The sequence below is a fragment of the Ammodytes marinus genome (assembly GCF_949987685.1).
Source record: "Ammodytes marinus genome assembly, chromosome: 6".
NCBI classification, from domain to species: Eukaryota; Metazoa; Chordata; class Actinopteri; order Uranoscopiformes; family Ammodytidae; genus Ammodytes; species Ammodytes marinus.
The window spans coordinates 15330684-15346968 of record NC_137235.1 but is presented as its reverse complement, the minus strand read 5'-3'; the positions used below and the strand labels follow the sequence as shown (position 1 = coordinate 15346968).

At 41.3% G+C, this 16285-nt stretch overlaps 2 protein-coding genes across 2 annotated transcripts; one reads left to right on the top strand and one right to left on the bottom strand.

Annotated features, from left to right (window-relative positions):
• Window positions 1-138: 138 nt before the first annotated feature.
• grhprb (glyoxylate reductase/hydroxypyruvate reductase b) lies at window positions 139-2633 on the bottom strand (the record flags this gene model as incomplete). The annotated part of the gene is made up of 9 exons (XM_080029667.1): window positions 139-260; window positions 402-532; window positions 703-838; window positions 1035-1139; window positions 1239-1327; window positions 1429-1545; window positions 1641-1713; window positions 1819-1952; window positions 2461-2633. The coding sequence occupies 9 exons, from the start codon at window positions 2631-2633 to the stop codon at window positions 139-141; spliced, it is 1080 nt and encodes a 359-aa protein (XP_079885793.1).
• A 1239-nt stretch (window positions 2634-3872) lies between these two features.
• On the top strand, window positions 3873-16285 carry uba6 (ubiquitin like modifier activating enzyme 6). Its single transcript, XM_080029458.1, has 32 exons — window positions 3873-3901; window positions 4423-4515; window positions 4703-4797; window positions 4903-4931; window positions 5047-5141; window positions 6328-6439; window positions 6978-7058; window positions 7174-7296; window positions 7418-7541; window positions 7820-7923; window positions 8034-8096; window positions 8461-8537; window positions 8696-8762; window positions 8913-9056; window positions 9267-9413; window positions 9507-9587; window positions 9785-9862; window positions 10312-10493; window positions 10693-10798; window positions 10964-11053; window positions 11145-11225; window positions 11376-11504; window positions 11619-11670; window positions 11790-11853; window positions 11974-12043; window positions 12131-12202; window positions 12289-12412; window positions 12650-12843; window positions 12972-13099; window positions 13897-13984; window positions 14108-14202; window positions 14507-16285. The coding sequence occupies exons 2-32, from the start codon at window positions 4475-4477 to the stop codon at window positions 14646-14648; spliced, it is 3078 nt and encodes a 1025-aa protein (XP_079885584.1). The 5' UTR covers window positions 3873-3901; window positions 4423-4474; the 3' UTR covers window positions 14649-16285.

Here is a 16285-nt window from a genome sequence, read left to right as displayed (position 1 = left end):
TGGTTGGGGCCCAAGCACCAAAACGGTGCAAAGCCCTATTGAAATCGCTCTGATTTTTATTTTATTTGGATCCTAAAGAATACTTAGATAAACAAGTAGAACTGACGGTCCAGTTGTCGGAGTGCAGCCAGTTTCATCTTACAGTTTGAGTTCCTTGATCATGGGCTGACCCCCTAGGCCGAGGAGGAGGTTGTTCGCTGCCAGGACAGACATGGCATTACGGGTGGTATAGGAGGCACTGGCGATATGAGGGAGAATCACTGTGGGAGTAGAGAATTGAAAAGACAAATGATAGCCAGTGAGAATTGCAACATTGGAATAATAAGTTGTCATTCATTGGTTTCTTAAAATCTTGCTATTTTTATTGTGCGTTTAAGTACTAGCAGGTCCGACAGACTCACCGCAGTTGTTAAGGGTAAAGAGTGGGTGGCTTATGGGCAGTGGCTCAGGAACAGTGACGTCTAACCCAGCGCCTGCAATCTGCCCAGTGGACAGAGCCTCATACAGATCCTCCTGGTTCACCACACCACCTCTGACAACAGAAAATAGCAGAATTATAGGAACACAGGAAAAGCATGGATACTGTACGTATGGCCAAGTAATAACAAGGCTTTGGGACAGTAGCACACCCTGGACTTTGACAGAACTAATAACTTAACTTACAGTGATTTGAGTGTGTGATTGTGTTTAAGATAAGAGTACCGGCTTGTGTTGATAAAGATGGAGGTGCTTTTCATCTTGGAGAAGAGGTTCTTGTTGCAGATCTCCTTCGTTTCCGGTGTTAAAGCACAGCACACGGCCAGGAAATCTGACTGCTTTGCCAGCTCATCGAAAGAGACTAGAACCAGAGACAGAGATTCTTATAAGATCTGATTTATTTAACCTACTATACTTTGAGAACATACTGAAATATTGTGTATCCCTGATAGTAGGAAAAAGAATGGTAAAAGGAAATTTAATGGCCTTTGACCGACCAGTGCAGTACATGAATTCTTTTTTTGTAGAAACAAATCTACAGCCCTTAGGCCCCTTACCTAACTCTGCATTGATAAGACTGGCCAGCTCCGGCCTTGGGGCCACGTCTGTGTAGATGAACTTCTTTACTTTGAAAGGTGCCAGGCGCTCAGCGATAGCCACACCTTAGAGTACAGAGGCACCATAAATATACCATTCAAAGAAAGCTTGAGGATAAGCCGATATGTTGTTGCTGTGTAGTGTTGAAGATACTTAACACTCACCAATCCTCCCCAGGCCCATGATACCCACAGTGCTGTCGGCCAGCTCGTGTCCACACAGCCACAGAGTTCTCCACGTGCCCCAGCCACCACTGAAAAAGATAAGAAAAAGATATATGCATTTAACCTTTTCCCAAAAAACAAACAAACATGCATGGATGGATAGATTTGAACAGGTTATGTGTGATATTACGTCTTGGCTTCATGTGTGGCCTCTATGAGCCTCCTGGAGGTAGCGAGCAGCAGAGCCACAGTCAGCTCAGCCACAGAATCTGTCAGAACATCAGGGGTGTAACCCACACGAATCCCTCTGAGGGTGGAAAAAACACTTGTTATACATAATGTTGGTCGCAAATATATGTCCCCACATTTTTTGAGTATTTGTAAAAGAAATATAGGAATGACCTTTTCTTCAGTTCCTCCAAAGTGAGATGGTCAAACCCCACTGACATAGTACTGAGGACCTTCAGGTTTGGACCTGCAGGAGTAAAGCAAACATGAACACAAACACACACAAGTCGTATTTGAGGGAATTGTTATTGATTTTGTTATTTCGGACTGAATCCAAGGCTTGTGCTCAGACCTGCAGCGTCCAACAACTCTGCATCAATCTTCTCTGTCAGCACGCAGAGCAGAGCGTCGACGCCTTTGACCTTCTTAAGCAGTTCCTCCCTGGGCACAGGGACATCGTCTGAGTCCCACAGCTCATACTGCACCCTGGAGAAACCCATACCATGATGAAAATCCAAGTAAAAACTATTTATTTCTTAATTACAGAAGGAAAATTCAGTGATGTTTCAATCAAAGCATGTTTATAATGACCCCCAACCCCCTATAGAGGCTCAGTCCTCGTCAGGTTCGAATCCGGCCCGGGTCGTTCTCTGTATGTCATTCCCCTCTCTAGTCCATTTCATTTCTGTATAACTACAGTATATGACTAAACTGTCAGCCCTCATTGAAACACTGGGAATTCGGGTGCAGTGAGAGCATTCTTCAACTCTACTGTTGGGGAATACCTTTTAGTCTGTCAGTCTTATCTGACTGACGGGTAAACATTAGCGATCCTGTTTACTCAAAGAAGTGAATGATGAACTTTGCAAAGCGGAAAGTAAAAATTCACAAAAGGGATCAGTCATATCAGCTGGCTACACGATCATCCAATGCATTGGTCATACAATAAAATGTTCCATGTGAAAATAATGTATCTTAAGTTGCCATGACTCACTTTCCAGATTGACGTAGGATCTTCAGGCCCTCGGGTGGGATCTGTCGGGTGATATACACCCGTGGCAGGGTTGACATCTCCCTCTGCACGATGCTTGTTAGAGATCCAGTGGTATTCAAAGGAGTAACAGCTATCCGCTGGAGCCGACGCAGTGCCATACGACTGCACCACATTGCTACAAGAGAGTAAATCTGTGGCCTGGTGTCCGAAAGATCAAGGTGGTACTTTGGAGTTTAGAGTGTGTTGTGTGCATGTGTATTAGTTTGGCCCTAGTTCAGGGAGGGAGGTTCCTGTGTGTGTCTTTGACCAATATGATTAGAGGGAGGGTCTCTCTAAAGTCTGAAGTTGAGGGATACTGTCTCTGACCAACTGACATCAAAAAAACACTGCAGCTTCATTATCAGGTGAAATAGCTGACATAGGTAATTTTTTTAACTTCAGGCCAAGTGGATTTTGAGACACATGTACAGACCTTACACGGACACACAAACAAATGTTCTCTTTCTGTCACCCTCTCTCTCTCTCTCCCTCTCTCACACACACACCTTACTATCTATGACACACACACACACACGCGCACACACACACACACACACACACACACACACACACACACACACACACACACACACACACACACACACACACATAAAAATACACAAGTTGCATATGAAATGTAGGCTATTAAGCACAGCAGACTTGATATTTGCCTTGCATCATCACCTAGAATAGGAGTCCATGGGATGTAAATGTTTCACTCGGCTGTTGACCTTTGTTTCTGTAAACAGTGTAAGAACGGTGAACTGAAGAACCCTGTTATGTATTTTTTCTATTCTGTCTCTCTGGCTGAGACTGGTTCAGCAATCTGTCTTTACTTTCCCAAAATGGAGCTTATTGAAATAATGTTTCACTGGTCAGTCAAACAATTTGATCAGAATTTTCATACTGCACAATGGATAATTGCGTATTTTTTCCTTATGTTCATTGTGTTTATGTGTATGTTTATTGTATGGTTATTGTGCGGGACCACATCAAATTCCTTGGATGTGTGTACAAATTCCTCCCTGGCAATAAACCTGATTCAGATTTAGAATCTTGCTTGCTTAGTAGCCTAATAATAATAATAATAATAATAATAATAATAATAATAATAATAATAATAATAATAATAATAATAATAATAATAATAATAATAATAATAATATCTATAATGCTCTATAGTTTTTTTATTGAGCTATAATCTGGAAATGTTATATTTTATATTTAGTTAGTGGTTAAAACTCCCAAAATAAGTGACGTTTTTATCACAAACGTAGTCCTGATAAATACTGTAATTCTATTCGATGACCTATGTCACGTGATTGCGGCAACCCGGAATCACTCCTTGTTTTTAACCAGTCACAGCCATTCATTCGCTACAGCTCGTCGTGTATACTGACAGGTAGATGCGCATGATTATTTGTCTCTTTTTAACACCATTAACAACGATTTGTTCAGAACGATTGGTGATATTGATGATACTAAAACCAGCTGTTTGCCCTGGAGAGTAATTTGTAGACTAAACTTTGTGTTTTCACTTTTAACGAGTTCATGACAAGTGTCCTCGCCACCGGCTCCAGGTAGCAGTGGCAATCAGTGCTAGCTCGCGGTAGCTGCTAACGCTGAGCCTCCTTCAGCTGGTTCGTAAAAGAACCAGCGGCATTATGGAAGCTACACACATTTGACTGATACAAGACGTGGCCTTCATTTGTTCAAGACAATCAACGTGCTCGGCGAGCGTCTTACAGTTGACAGGACAACAACATCGCTGACAACTTAGCTTAGAGTTAGCTGGCATTTAGAGTAAGTTAGCCACTTAGCTAACCTACAGCAGTCAGCAGGGCGTTGGTTATAGATCATTGCCTCTAACAACCAAATGTTTCTGAGCCTTGACAAACGTGGCGTGTATATTTTTTTGAACAGGTATTGTCGCTATCTGTGGGACAGTTGATTTCCCCCCTCTTCCCCTCCCGGCATGGCTGCAGACTCGATGGAGATCGACGACTCTCTTTACAGGCAAGTCTATCTTTACAAGCCTGTACATCACAGTCCAGTGTGATTTGTCTTAATAAGCGAAAAGTTTCATGGCAGTTCAGATGGGACTGTACCTTAACATGCTGCATGTTTAGTATAGTCAGTAGTAGCAGATACTCTCTAGCACTTTTGCCTTACACTTCCTCTTCCTTCATTCCCCTCTGTCCAGCCGCCAGCGATATGTGCTGGGAGACAGTGCCATGCACCAGATGGCCCAGTCCTCTGTCTTCCTGAGTGGGATGGGAGGAATGGGAATTGAGATAGGTAGGCGTAATACCACTGACTTAGTAATACCACTATATCTTAGTAATCACATGATCTGCAGCATCACCAATTGACACCAACTTTCTTGACTTTTGGTTTTCACAGCAAAGAATATTGTCCTGGCTGGTGTGAAGGTATGCACTCTCACTGAATATTGTGACGGTATACATTTTTTAAATATGGTGTGTCTTGAGAATGGTTCTTCCTGTAGCCTTAGCTACATTTGTGTGTGTCTGTGTGTTTGCGCAGACAGTCACCCTTCATGATACAAAGCAATGTGAGACCTGCGATCTGGGCTCCAACTTCTTCATCCACAAAGATGATGTGTTGAGCCATAGGGGAAGGTAAAATATCTGACTTCATTTGCAATCCATTATATATATATATATATATATAAGACACACACTGTCCTTTAATCCACATACAGTTTGACCCCCCAGTGCAAATTAGGTTTATGGTCAAAATGTACAAACCTTCATGTGTTTGCAATAAACAGATCAAAAAAGGACAATTCAAATAGCTCAACATGACTCATTTTCACAAGTGGTTTCTAGAAATCCAACACAAAATGACTATTGCGGTCTCAAACTTATTCAACCCCCTTAATAGAATCCCATATACAATATAAGACATACAAAAAGATAGCAAAGGCAGGCACTGAATGTTGCTAGAGCTATAGTTGGAAGCATTGTTCACAACTTCAACAGTAAAGAAACACTGGCTACACTACCTGGACGAGGCAGAAAGGGGAAGCTTTCATGGGCTGCCACCAGATTCCTGAAGAGGCAAAAACCCTCGAGTTACTGCAAAAGACCTGCAGCAAGACTTGGTGGGTGGCATCCATGCCTGAATACCAAGAAGTAGACCACTACTACTTTTCGTGCCTATGGATCAGCGGTATGTCTGGAGGATGAAGAATGAAGCATATGCTGAAAGAACAACCTGCCCACAGTGAAGCATGGCGGGGGATCTGTGATGCTCTGGGGCCGTTTTGCTTCCTCTGGCACTGGCAAACTGCAGCGTGTCGAGGGCAAGATGGATTCTATCAAATATCAGGAAGTCCTTGGAGAAAATGTTATGCCGTCTGTGAGAAAGCTGAAGCTTGGGCGTCATTGGACCTTCAAACAAGACAATGATCCTAAGCAACAATGATCAGTCTACCAATGCTTGGTTTCAGAAGAAGTCCTGGAAGATTCCATAAGTCGCCTGACTTATGCATCATGTTTTGCAGGAAAAGGGAGCTCTACTAAGTACTGAAACACTTGAATAATTTTGAGACTGCAGAAGTCATCAAAAGTGGCATTTTGTGTTGGATTTGGAGAAACCACTTTTAGATATTAAGTATGTTGAGCTATTTGAATTGCCCTTGTTTTATTTGTTCATTCCAAAATGCTTAAGTTTGTAGATTTTGCAAAAAAAAACTTATTTGCAATGGGGGTTGAATCATTTTGATTGCAACTGCCAACTGCACCTATGAAAATGTGTATTTCTGTCTTTTATTCATCAGCCATATTTGCTTTTCTTCCACAGGGTGGAGGCAGTGTGCCATCGGGTTGCAGAGTTGAACCCTTATGTCCACGTTGACAAGTCTTCCTCTGCTCTGGATGACAACACTGACCTCAGCTTTCTTACAAAGTATCAGGTAAGGCGTTCTTAAAAACATCAAACCTTTGTAGACTTATATAAGGTGGCCGCAAAGTCTTTAGTCTATTCTCTCAGGTAGGACAGAGGTAGTGATCAGTTTGGATTAATAGCAGTTTCAGTAGATGCTAATAGAGACGATGAGTTGGACATGTTTTTAATGTCGATTAAAAAAAATTCTCAAACAACTCCTTCAGCGTGATCCCATGTCAATCCAGATGCTTAGTTGTTCCCAATCATATTGCTAACAGCATTGAGTGAACCAGCTAAATACTGCTTCTCTCTCAGGTGATGGTAAATGCTCCAGCTATAGGTCAAAATTAGAAAGGTTGTAACTGCCAAAATATCTGTTTGGCATTTGATGAAACTTTCAGCGATGGTGTATATCTATCCACTGGCTGCTGTTCATTTGTTCATTCATGAAACGGTTTCATTTGGTTTGCAGACCTAACCTGAGTCAAAACCTGCATTGTTTTCTGCTCTGGAGACTACGGGTTAACATTTAATGTCTGACGGTTAGCTCTGCTCTCTCCTCCCAGTGTGTGATTCTGACTGAAGCCAGATTGAGCCTACAGAAGAGACTGAATGAGTTCTGCCACTCACAACAACCACCAATCAGAGTAAGTCCCACAGCCCATGTAGAGATTTTACATTGCGGATTTACAACCAAGTCGAACCAAAACCTTTTTTGCCTCTGTAATAACACAAGTGTTTTACCTTTATGTCCCTTGCCAGTTCATTGCCTGTGATGCATATGGAATCTGTGTTCGAGTGTTTTGCGATTTTGGAGAAGAGTTTGAGGTGTCAGATCCCACAGGCGAGGAGTCCAAGGAGATTTTCATCCAAACTATCACTCAGGTAGTCCAAAAACACTACAGACATTTTTAACAGCCTACACAATGCATCTTATATCTGCCAATGAAGACGATGTCTGCTTCAAAAAATTCAAAATCAAATTGTTTGACTTTTGACCATTCAGGCCGATCCTGGCGTAGTTACCTGCATGGACAAGCAACCGCATGGCCTACAGACAGGTCAGAGTGTTGTCTTCAGAGAGGTCAATGGCATGGAGGAACTCAACAGCAACACGCGACAGGTTTCAGGTATTATTTCTACGTAATTGCAGTTGTATCACACCAGCATCACAGATTTGCACAGCATTTAGAATATGGTTTAACTTTTTTTACAAGGTATAACATACTTTTTTCCTAATATTCTTGGTCCATGACTTGTGTAATATTTTGAACTATGCCACACGCAGTTTTGGTTAGACATTTTATGTTCAAGGGTATATAATAGTGCATTAAACTAATCTAAGCCATTTGTGTGTGTGTGTGTGTGTGTGTGTGTGTGTCTCTTTTGAATGCGTGTGTGGCATTAGTCCTTTCCCCTCACAGCTTTGCAATAGGAGACACTTCCCAATTACAACCATATGCACATGGAGGTTTCTTTGTTCTGGTGAAAACCTCTAAGACATACACATTTGTAAGTTACTAGTCGTCATATCAACCGAAACTACCACAGTCTTAACAAAAAACGATGCATTCATTTCTAAATCATCAAATTGTGTGTGTCCTTGCATTTCTGTATTTCAGGAGACACTAGAGAAACAGTTGTGTGATCCTCAAGTCTTGACTCCAGACTTAAGTAAACCAGAGGTGAGAGAATTTAAAGCCTTTTCCTGACACATTATAATGGCAGGTCATGAAAAAGGAATACCGGTAACTCGTTTTCTTTGAATTTAAAGGATCACACATGGCTACTCTTGGCTTTCTCCTATGCTGTAGTTTTGTGCTTATTCTTGGTTTCCTGGGTTAACAGAACGTCGTAATAACCAGCTTTCTGAGATGTGATCAAGGATTGCTAATGTTAGTTTTATTTGAAGCCAGACATTTCAGTTAAAAGTTAACCTTAATTATTGATACAGATTATTGTTAAAAAACGTCTTGTCAGTTTTACTTTAGTTCAGCCAAGCAATTTCCTCACCACTTCTTATTTCATTTTTTTTTATCTACCCTCCAGGCCCCACTACAGATCCATGCATCGATGTTGGCTCTGGACACCTTCCAGGAGCAGCACAGTAGACTACCCAACATTGGGTAAACAAATGAACTGCTTTTGACTGTCTACATCCCATCTCTTTTCTCTACTTTTTGTATTCTAATAGTATCTTAGGATTGGTTTTGGTTTTTCTATTTGTGAAGATGTTAAAATGTGACACGTTCAGTTGTGAGCAGTTTCTCTTTGATGTTATCAGGTGTTTACAGGATGCTGAGGTTTTACTGAAGCTTACTGAAGAAGTGAATGCAACTCTCAGGAACAAAGTGAGTGCATGTTTTTTTTTTTTCTGCAAAGATGCAGATGTCCTCTTTGACAAACAAATGAATGCATGCACACACACACACACACACACACTCACTCACTCACTCACTCGCATCTTTCTTTTTCCTTCCTCTCAATTTATCTCTTACCAGGCTTCTGTGAATAGTGAGTTGGTGCGATGTCTGTCGAGAACAGCCAGGGGAACTCTTCCTCCGTTAGCAGCAGCTGTAGGAGGTCTAGCCAGCCAGGAAGTTCTGAAGGCCATTACAGGGAAGTTTGCACCACTGCAGCAATGGGTAGGTTACTGCATTTCAACTATGGGCATCTTTTTGAAATTTTATGTTTGAATTTTGTTTGTTGATTATTGTTAGAAACAGCTCAATCTATCTCCTTTCCATTCCAACACAACAATGGAGAGATTACTTTTTAAAGACATTGTTTTCACACTTTTTAAAATTACTCTTAATTGTTGATTGTATCTTCTTCTCGGTGTCTCCCGTGTTCAGTTTTATCTTGATGCCATGGAGGTTGTCAGGCCACTTCAGTCTCTTTCTGCTGAGGAGTTTTTACCAAAGGGCGATCGATATGATGGCCTACGAGCTTGCATCGGTGAATCAATGTGTCTAAAACTGCACAAGCTCAGGGTCTTCATGGTAAGAGTTGTGCAGTACATAGAAGGACACTTCCATATTGAATTGTTTTACTGGTTAATTTCCATGTGAATTCTTCAATGTTTTCTCTTCCAGGTGGGCTGCGGGGCCATAGGCTGTGAGATGCTGAAAAACTTTGCCTTGTTAGGAGTGGGATTGGCCAAGAACTCAGGAGAGGTGGGCAGTCATTCTGTTTCCTCTTCTGTGTTATTTAAAAAAATAAAAAAATTGTCGGGGATTTTTGATCTATGTCGGAGAGTTGGAAAGCGAAGACAGGAAAAGTTGTTTGTTTTGAATGTATTCTTCATGTATTGCAATATGTCCTTGCTTGGCGATATGTTTTTTAGAATTAATTTGCATCTTTCAATTCTCAGGTATGCATCACCGACCCAGACCTTATAGAAAAGTCCAACCTCAATCGTCAGTTTCTCTTCAGACCACATCATATACAGGTGAACAGATGTCCACTTCCTAATGCCTTTTTACTTTATTTCACCACCCTTCTCATCCATTCCCTAAACTTTACTAGGAGAAAAATAGAAATATATGGGATAAGACTGGCAGAAAGCACTCTGATAAAATTGGTTAAAGGTGCTACGAGGAACTTTTAAATATTTCTGAAACGGTCTAATTTTTTTCTCTGATGATCATTAATTACAACAATAGAAACCATCAATGCAAAGAATGCTATCTTTTTATATAGTTTTTCTTAATGCTTTTGTCATGGGTACGCTCACCCAGGAACTACAGCTGGCGTAGTGAGTACTACCGCCCTTGTCCAAAGAGGGTGCAAGAATTAACACGGACCTGAAAGTTCCTTGACTCACCTTTTTTAAGGAGAAACTTGATCAGAAATGTAACCACAGACATTCACACACAATTCAATCTTCCTGTGTCTCAGAAACCCAAGAGTACCACAGCAGCGGAAGCCACTCACGATATCAACCCAGACCTGCAGGTGGATGCCCACCTCAACAAGGTTTGCCCGGCTACTGAGAACATCTACAACGACTCCTTCTACTCCCGCCTCAACCTAGTGGTCACCGCGCTGGACAACGTCGAGGCCCGGAGATATGTAGACAGGTATTGGCGCTAATATTGAAGGGATGCAATCCATACATTCTAAAGCATTCAAGCATTTCTAGTGGCCCTAATGATTGACACTGACTTATTAACCCACCCCCTCATCGTAAACCCAGAGGCAACATGCTTTTTATGAATTTAGTAGTCATCATATGAAATTGAAACTGATATTGTGCTTCTTTGTGTATTACATTTTCAGCCGCTGTGTATCCAATCAGAGACCTCTCCTTGACTCTGGAACTATGGGAACTAAAGGACACACAGAGATCATCGTGCCAAATTTGACAGAGTCCTACAATAGCCATGTGAGAGACGTGTGTGTGTGTGTGCGCGCCTGACCACGTTTGTTTTGTTCACCCCATTAGTTAATTTCCCTGCAATATTCCACTCGCATATACCAGACCTGTCGTATGAACACAGACCTTCAACTTTACAGTGTTCCTAAATCTATCCTTTCCTTTGCTCACCAGAGGGATCCCCCAGAAGAGGAGATTCCATTCTGCACTCTAAAGTCTTTCCCTTCTGTCATAGAGCACACCATTCAATGGGCCAGAGACAAGGTTTGCCTGCTTAAAACCCAATTATTCTTGCTATATTTTTTTTTATTTTGTCATTTTCTGAATATTCTACTTTTCCCTTGGGTTTGTCTAGTTTGAGAATGCGTTTGTCCACAAGCCATCCATGTACACCACATTCTGGCAAACCCATCCGTCAGCTGAAGGGGTGCTACAGGTAAGACTTTGTATGCTTTGAATAGTTTTTATTTATTTTAAGTAGTCTTTGTTTTGATGCAGTAATGTATTACTTCTTTTGAATAAACACTGTTTTAAAAGATGTTTCATCTTTGTGTGTGTGTGTGTGTGTGTGTGTCTGTGTGTGTAGAGGATGCAGGCAGGGGAAAGTATGGAGGGGGCCTTCCAGGTCATTAAACTTCTGAGCAGACGGCCTAGCCAGTGGGAACATTGCATCACTATTGCCCGTCTGAAATTTGAAAAGTATTACAAGAGAAAGGTAATGAGTCTCCTGCTTAAAAATAAAGATACAATTAATAGAATATATGTACATGTTTGTTGGTACAAGCACCACAATGATATGCATTGCTAACATTGGTGTTTTCTTATGTAGGCTCTACAACTGTTGCACTCTTTCCCCCTGGACACAAGGTTAAAGGACGGAAGTAAGTTTGTCGAGCACATTTATACTTTAAAGTATTTCACAACAATTGAGTATGCATAATTGCAGTATTAAGTGTACTCAAAAGCAAAGCTAATAGAGAATTCTTCTCCCATCTCTTAGGTTTATTTTGGCAGTCCCCCAAAAGACCTCCAGCTCCTTTTGATTTTGACCTAAAAGACTCTTTGTGAGTACGGTGTTATATTACAGTTTACGAGCCAATACATACAATACCGTCATTGCTTTTATTGCATTTAATGTATGTTTAATTATCTAGGCTCAACAAACCCTCCTCTTTTCTTATCAGGCACTTCACTTTCATTGTCAGCACTGCCCGGCTCTTTGCGGGGATTTATAACATCCCTTACTCAGAAAAGGTATGTCATGTACATGCACCGACTCTCTCAAACACACACACACACACACCCACTCACTCACTCACTGACCCTTTTCTTCTTTCTTAGGATCTCTCTGAAGAGGCGGTGACCAGGTTGCTCTCAGAAATCAAGATTCCAGAGTACAGACCCTCAGAGAAGGTAAGCCTCTCCATCTGATACTTGAATTATTTCTGAGTGTAAAAATTACAAATGTTGTTGACTGTTGCGGACGTGTCCCTTTTCAGAGTATAGTGACTGACGAGTCAGCTAAGAAGCCTGATCAGATGAAGATGCCTCTAAGCAGTGAGGAGGAGAGGGAGGCCATCTCACAGTTGGAACAGGCCATTGCTATGGACGGTGTCACACCAGGTTCATAATTAAATTAAAACACTTCAAATACTCAACAGGTGGATTTGTAAATCAGTATTCAAGATTACTGCTAAATTTCCAATCCAAAACCTGGAATGGTATTGATTATATCCATAACGGTGTGAATAGTTAGGGAACACTCCCCTTTTCCCATCATATAAAATGGACAAGCCTATATAACAAACATACTACCTCTAGTAATCTAGTTATTAATGATGGCTTTGCTTTCACATGCAGAGAAGTTACAGATGAGTCCGCTGCAGTTTGAGAAGGATGATGACAGCAACGGCCACATGGACTTTGTCACAGCAGCATCGTCTCTCAGAGCCAGGATGTACTCCATTGAGCCAGCTGACAGACTCAAGACCAAACGCATCGCTGGCAAGATCATCCCCGCTATCGCCACGTCAACAGCTGCTGTGGCTGGATTGGTGAGAACAGTTTGAAATGTTCCATATTTTGATGGTTAATTGAGCCTTGGTTTTGAAACACCTGTAAATATTGGGCAATTTAACGTATTTAACGTGTGTCAACAAGTTTGTTATTTTGTTGTACTCAGGTGGCCCTCGAGTTGATCAAGGTGGTTGGAGACTATGAGTTTGAGTCTTTCAAAAACTGCTTCTTTAACTTGGCCATCCCTGTCATGGTGCTCACTGAGCCTGCCCCAGTGAAACGGATGCTTATCAGGTAGGGTTACATACAAGTTATCAAGCTCACTGTCGCTCACACTACTCACTGGAACCGGTTTCCTGGCAGGATAGCATTTCTGTTTTGACCACCTGACCTGCAAAGAAAGTCAAGTCTATAACATGTAAGCTAAGAAAGAAAGAGGAAAATCTACTGCAAGATGACCCCAAAAGCTAGCATAGAAATCCAGACCTGCTGCTAGGCGCTGGCAAATAAAATGTTCTGCGCCTGTTGGTCTGGACACTCTCCATTGAAGCTCATTAAATATGTCAAGAAATCCTGAGCTACGTTTCAATTGGCTCTATCTGATATGGGCGGGCCAGAGCCCTATGTATGGTGCTCAGGGGCTGACTTAACCGGATGACGACAGTGTGCCGCCGAAGCCATGATAGTTAACATCAAAGATGGCTGCAGATATGTTGTTTGAGTTTGAGACGGCTTTAGCCTCGACCCTTTACAATTTGGAAGACGGCACTGAAATCTTTCATTAGCAAGTAAGAGGAATGTTCTGTTTTGCCGACCGACCCCGGCAAAAGTTTAATTTAACCGTTAATCCCGCTGGTCGCTAAACGAACGGGGCTTAATACGTAACCTTGTTCATTGCTCTGATTGTTTGTAGTGCTATCCAATTGCGTGCAGTGGCATTTGAAATGCATGAGTAGGAGCCGCCCCTTGAGTTGGGAATTACTATTGATCGTGGCCAGACCCTCTATCGTTCTAGATATGGGTCTGGATTTCCAGGCTACCCATTATTATTGCAATGCAATGTGGTAACAGCTCTGTGATGTCTTTCCCAGGGACAACATCTACTTCTCCATTTGGGACTTTTGGACTATTTATGGCCATGAGGATTTCACTCTCTCTGACTTCATTAATGCAGTGAGGGTAAGAAAAATTTACACGTATTGTGGTGTATTAGCAATTGAGATGCTGATACCATGTTATAGTATTTCCTGGGGTTTTATATTTTTTCTTTGTAGTTATACTTGTAATTTTTTTTTCTTTTAGGAAAAGTATGGAATTGAACCAACTATGGTCGTCCATGGTGTGAAAATGCTTTATGTTCCTGTGATGCCTGGACACTCAAAGAGACTCAAACTAACGTAAGTGTTTCATGATACACTTTTTTTTTGTGATACTCCCACTGAGGAATACTGTACCCCTCTGCTTGCCCACTCCCAAAACAGGGATCAAATACACTTCAGCAGGGTAGATGGTCTTCATTAATTGCTTCATGACCCTGTGTTCTTAGTTAGTTAAAAAGGGCTAGTGAGAAGCTTCGTCAATCTGTAACTGGTCCTCTTTTTAAGCCAATTTAAAATAATTGTCCTTGTCACTTAAATCATTCAGTCATTGTGAAAACTGAACAGATGCACCTAACCTTGCCTGCTGTGACTCTCCACGCAGAATGCAGAAGCTGATCAAGCCTTCAGTGGACCGGCGCTATGTTGACCTCACTATGTCATTGGCTCCAGAGGCAGACGGAGATGATGACCTGGCTTGTCCTCCGGTCAGGTACTTCTTCAGCCGCAATGGAGAAACCCGCTGACACCTTGGTAGATGATGTCGTCCACAAGCCTCTTGTGTCCTTACTTCCCTTCTTTCCTGTAAATTGTTGTGTCCCAATAACCTGGGCCAGGGCCAAGATCTTGCCCCCTCCAGTATGTTATCTGACAAGGCAAAGCTCCTGGCCCTAGCTCAAATCTCCCCCCTGTCGAGCAAGAAAAGGCCAGTCCTGGTTTCAGTATTTCTTGCACCAGATATCTCGCCAGTGGAACATGAGGCTGCTTGAGTAGCACTTAAACTGTACCTGTGTACATATATTTTTTTTCTGTTCTGTTTTTTACTCTGGTGAAATGCACAGGTCTGCCTGTGTCAATGCCTTAATTGATGATTACCGTAATATCCTTTTTCTGTTTGTCGCAGTGAATCTGACTTAAAAACTAATGTTTACAGAAACCTGCATACTCCAAACACACGTCTCATTTCTGTTTTTAAGTCTACTGTCCCAAGGATCAGTGAAGTGGAATTGTTAGGCATCACATTTTCTTCCTCCTCAGTCCTTTCATTGGCTTTGTAATTAATGCCAATCACAGAAATTGCCATTTGTTGGTCATCTCACCTCGTAGAAACGGGTCAAGCCAATATTTGTTGTATGATTTAGAGGTGCAAAAGGTCAGTGGACAAGGATGAAACCACCAAAGATACTGATTTTCATTGTCTCCGGATGATTGTTTTCATTTATGATCACTTCGACTGCCTCCATAAAAACATATTTTTACCCAAACATTAAAGAGCAACACACACCTGCAGTGTCTGGATGTGTCTCATTACAGGTTGATGCACATAAAGCCTTTGGGTTATGTAACCATCCTATTGACATGCGCCAACACTTCAGAAGAGCAGCAATTTTATGACAATGCTCCTGAGTCAATTGATGTGCATCAAATGACGCAGCAGATGTGTGTTGCACTGGACATTATGGATAGAACCACCTACTCATTGAAGCTGCATGTCATACCTACTTTGTAAAATATTTAGGTAAGGGCAGCATTGACATCAGTCAACAATGTTTTCTTCATTAGATTAAGTAATGGCATGTTTCACAAAAACATCTGTACCAACATTTGGGATAACACTCCTGTTTTAAATTTAATTTTTGTATCATTGTTCATGATTTATTTGTTGCATTTGTTTATGGATGGCGTGTCCATGACATGTATTTATTTACTTGTTTTTGTCACTTAAGTGTCAAACTGAGCCTGTGTTTAGTTATGGTGCACTGGTTAATTATGAATCAACAATGAAAAAAGTCCTTCTAAAAGTGTTTAGCCAGCAGTGGGACAACTCTATATTGGCAATAATGTCAATGTAGTTAGAGTGGAACCATTTAAAAATCTAACTTTGTGTTATTAATTATCATCCCCCTGGAGATACAGTCCACTAATAGTTTATTAGCTGTGTCTTCTAAAAAAAAAAAAGACTGAAGTCATAAAAATTGATTCCTTGACCAGATTTATTTTTTCAACCCATAAAAAGAGGGTGTTGAGTAGCATCATATTGACAACACTTGTGCATTGAATAAGTGAAAAACAAAATTGGTAGTGATGATGTATGTTCTAGTGACTGAAAACTCAACCAATGGTCCAATAAAATATAAGATTTCAGGATGTCCTCAAGCATAAA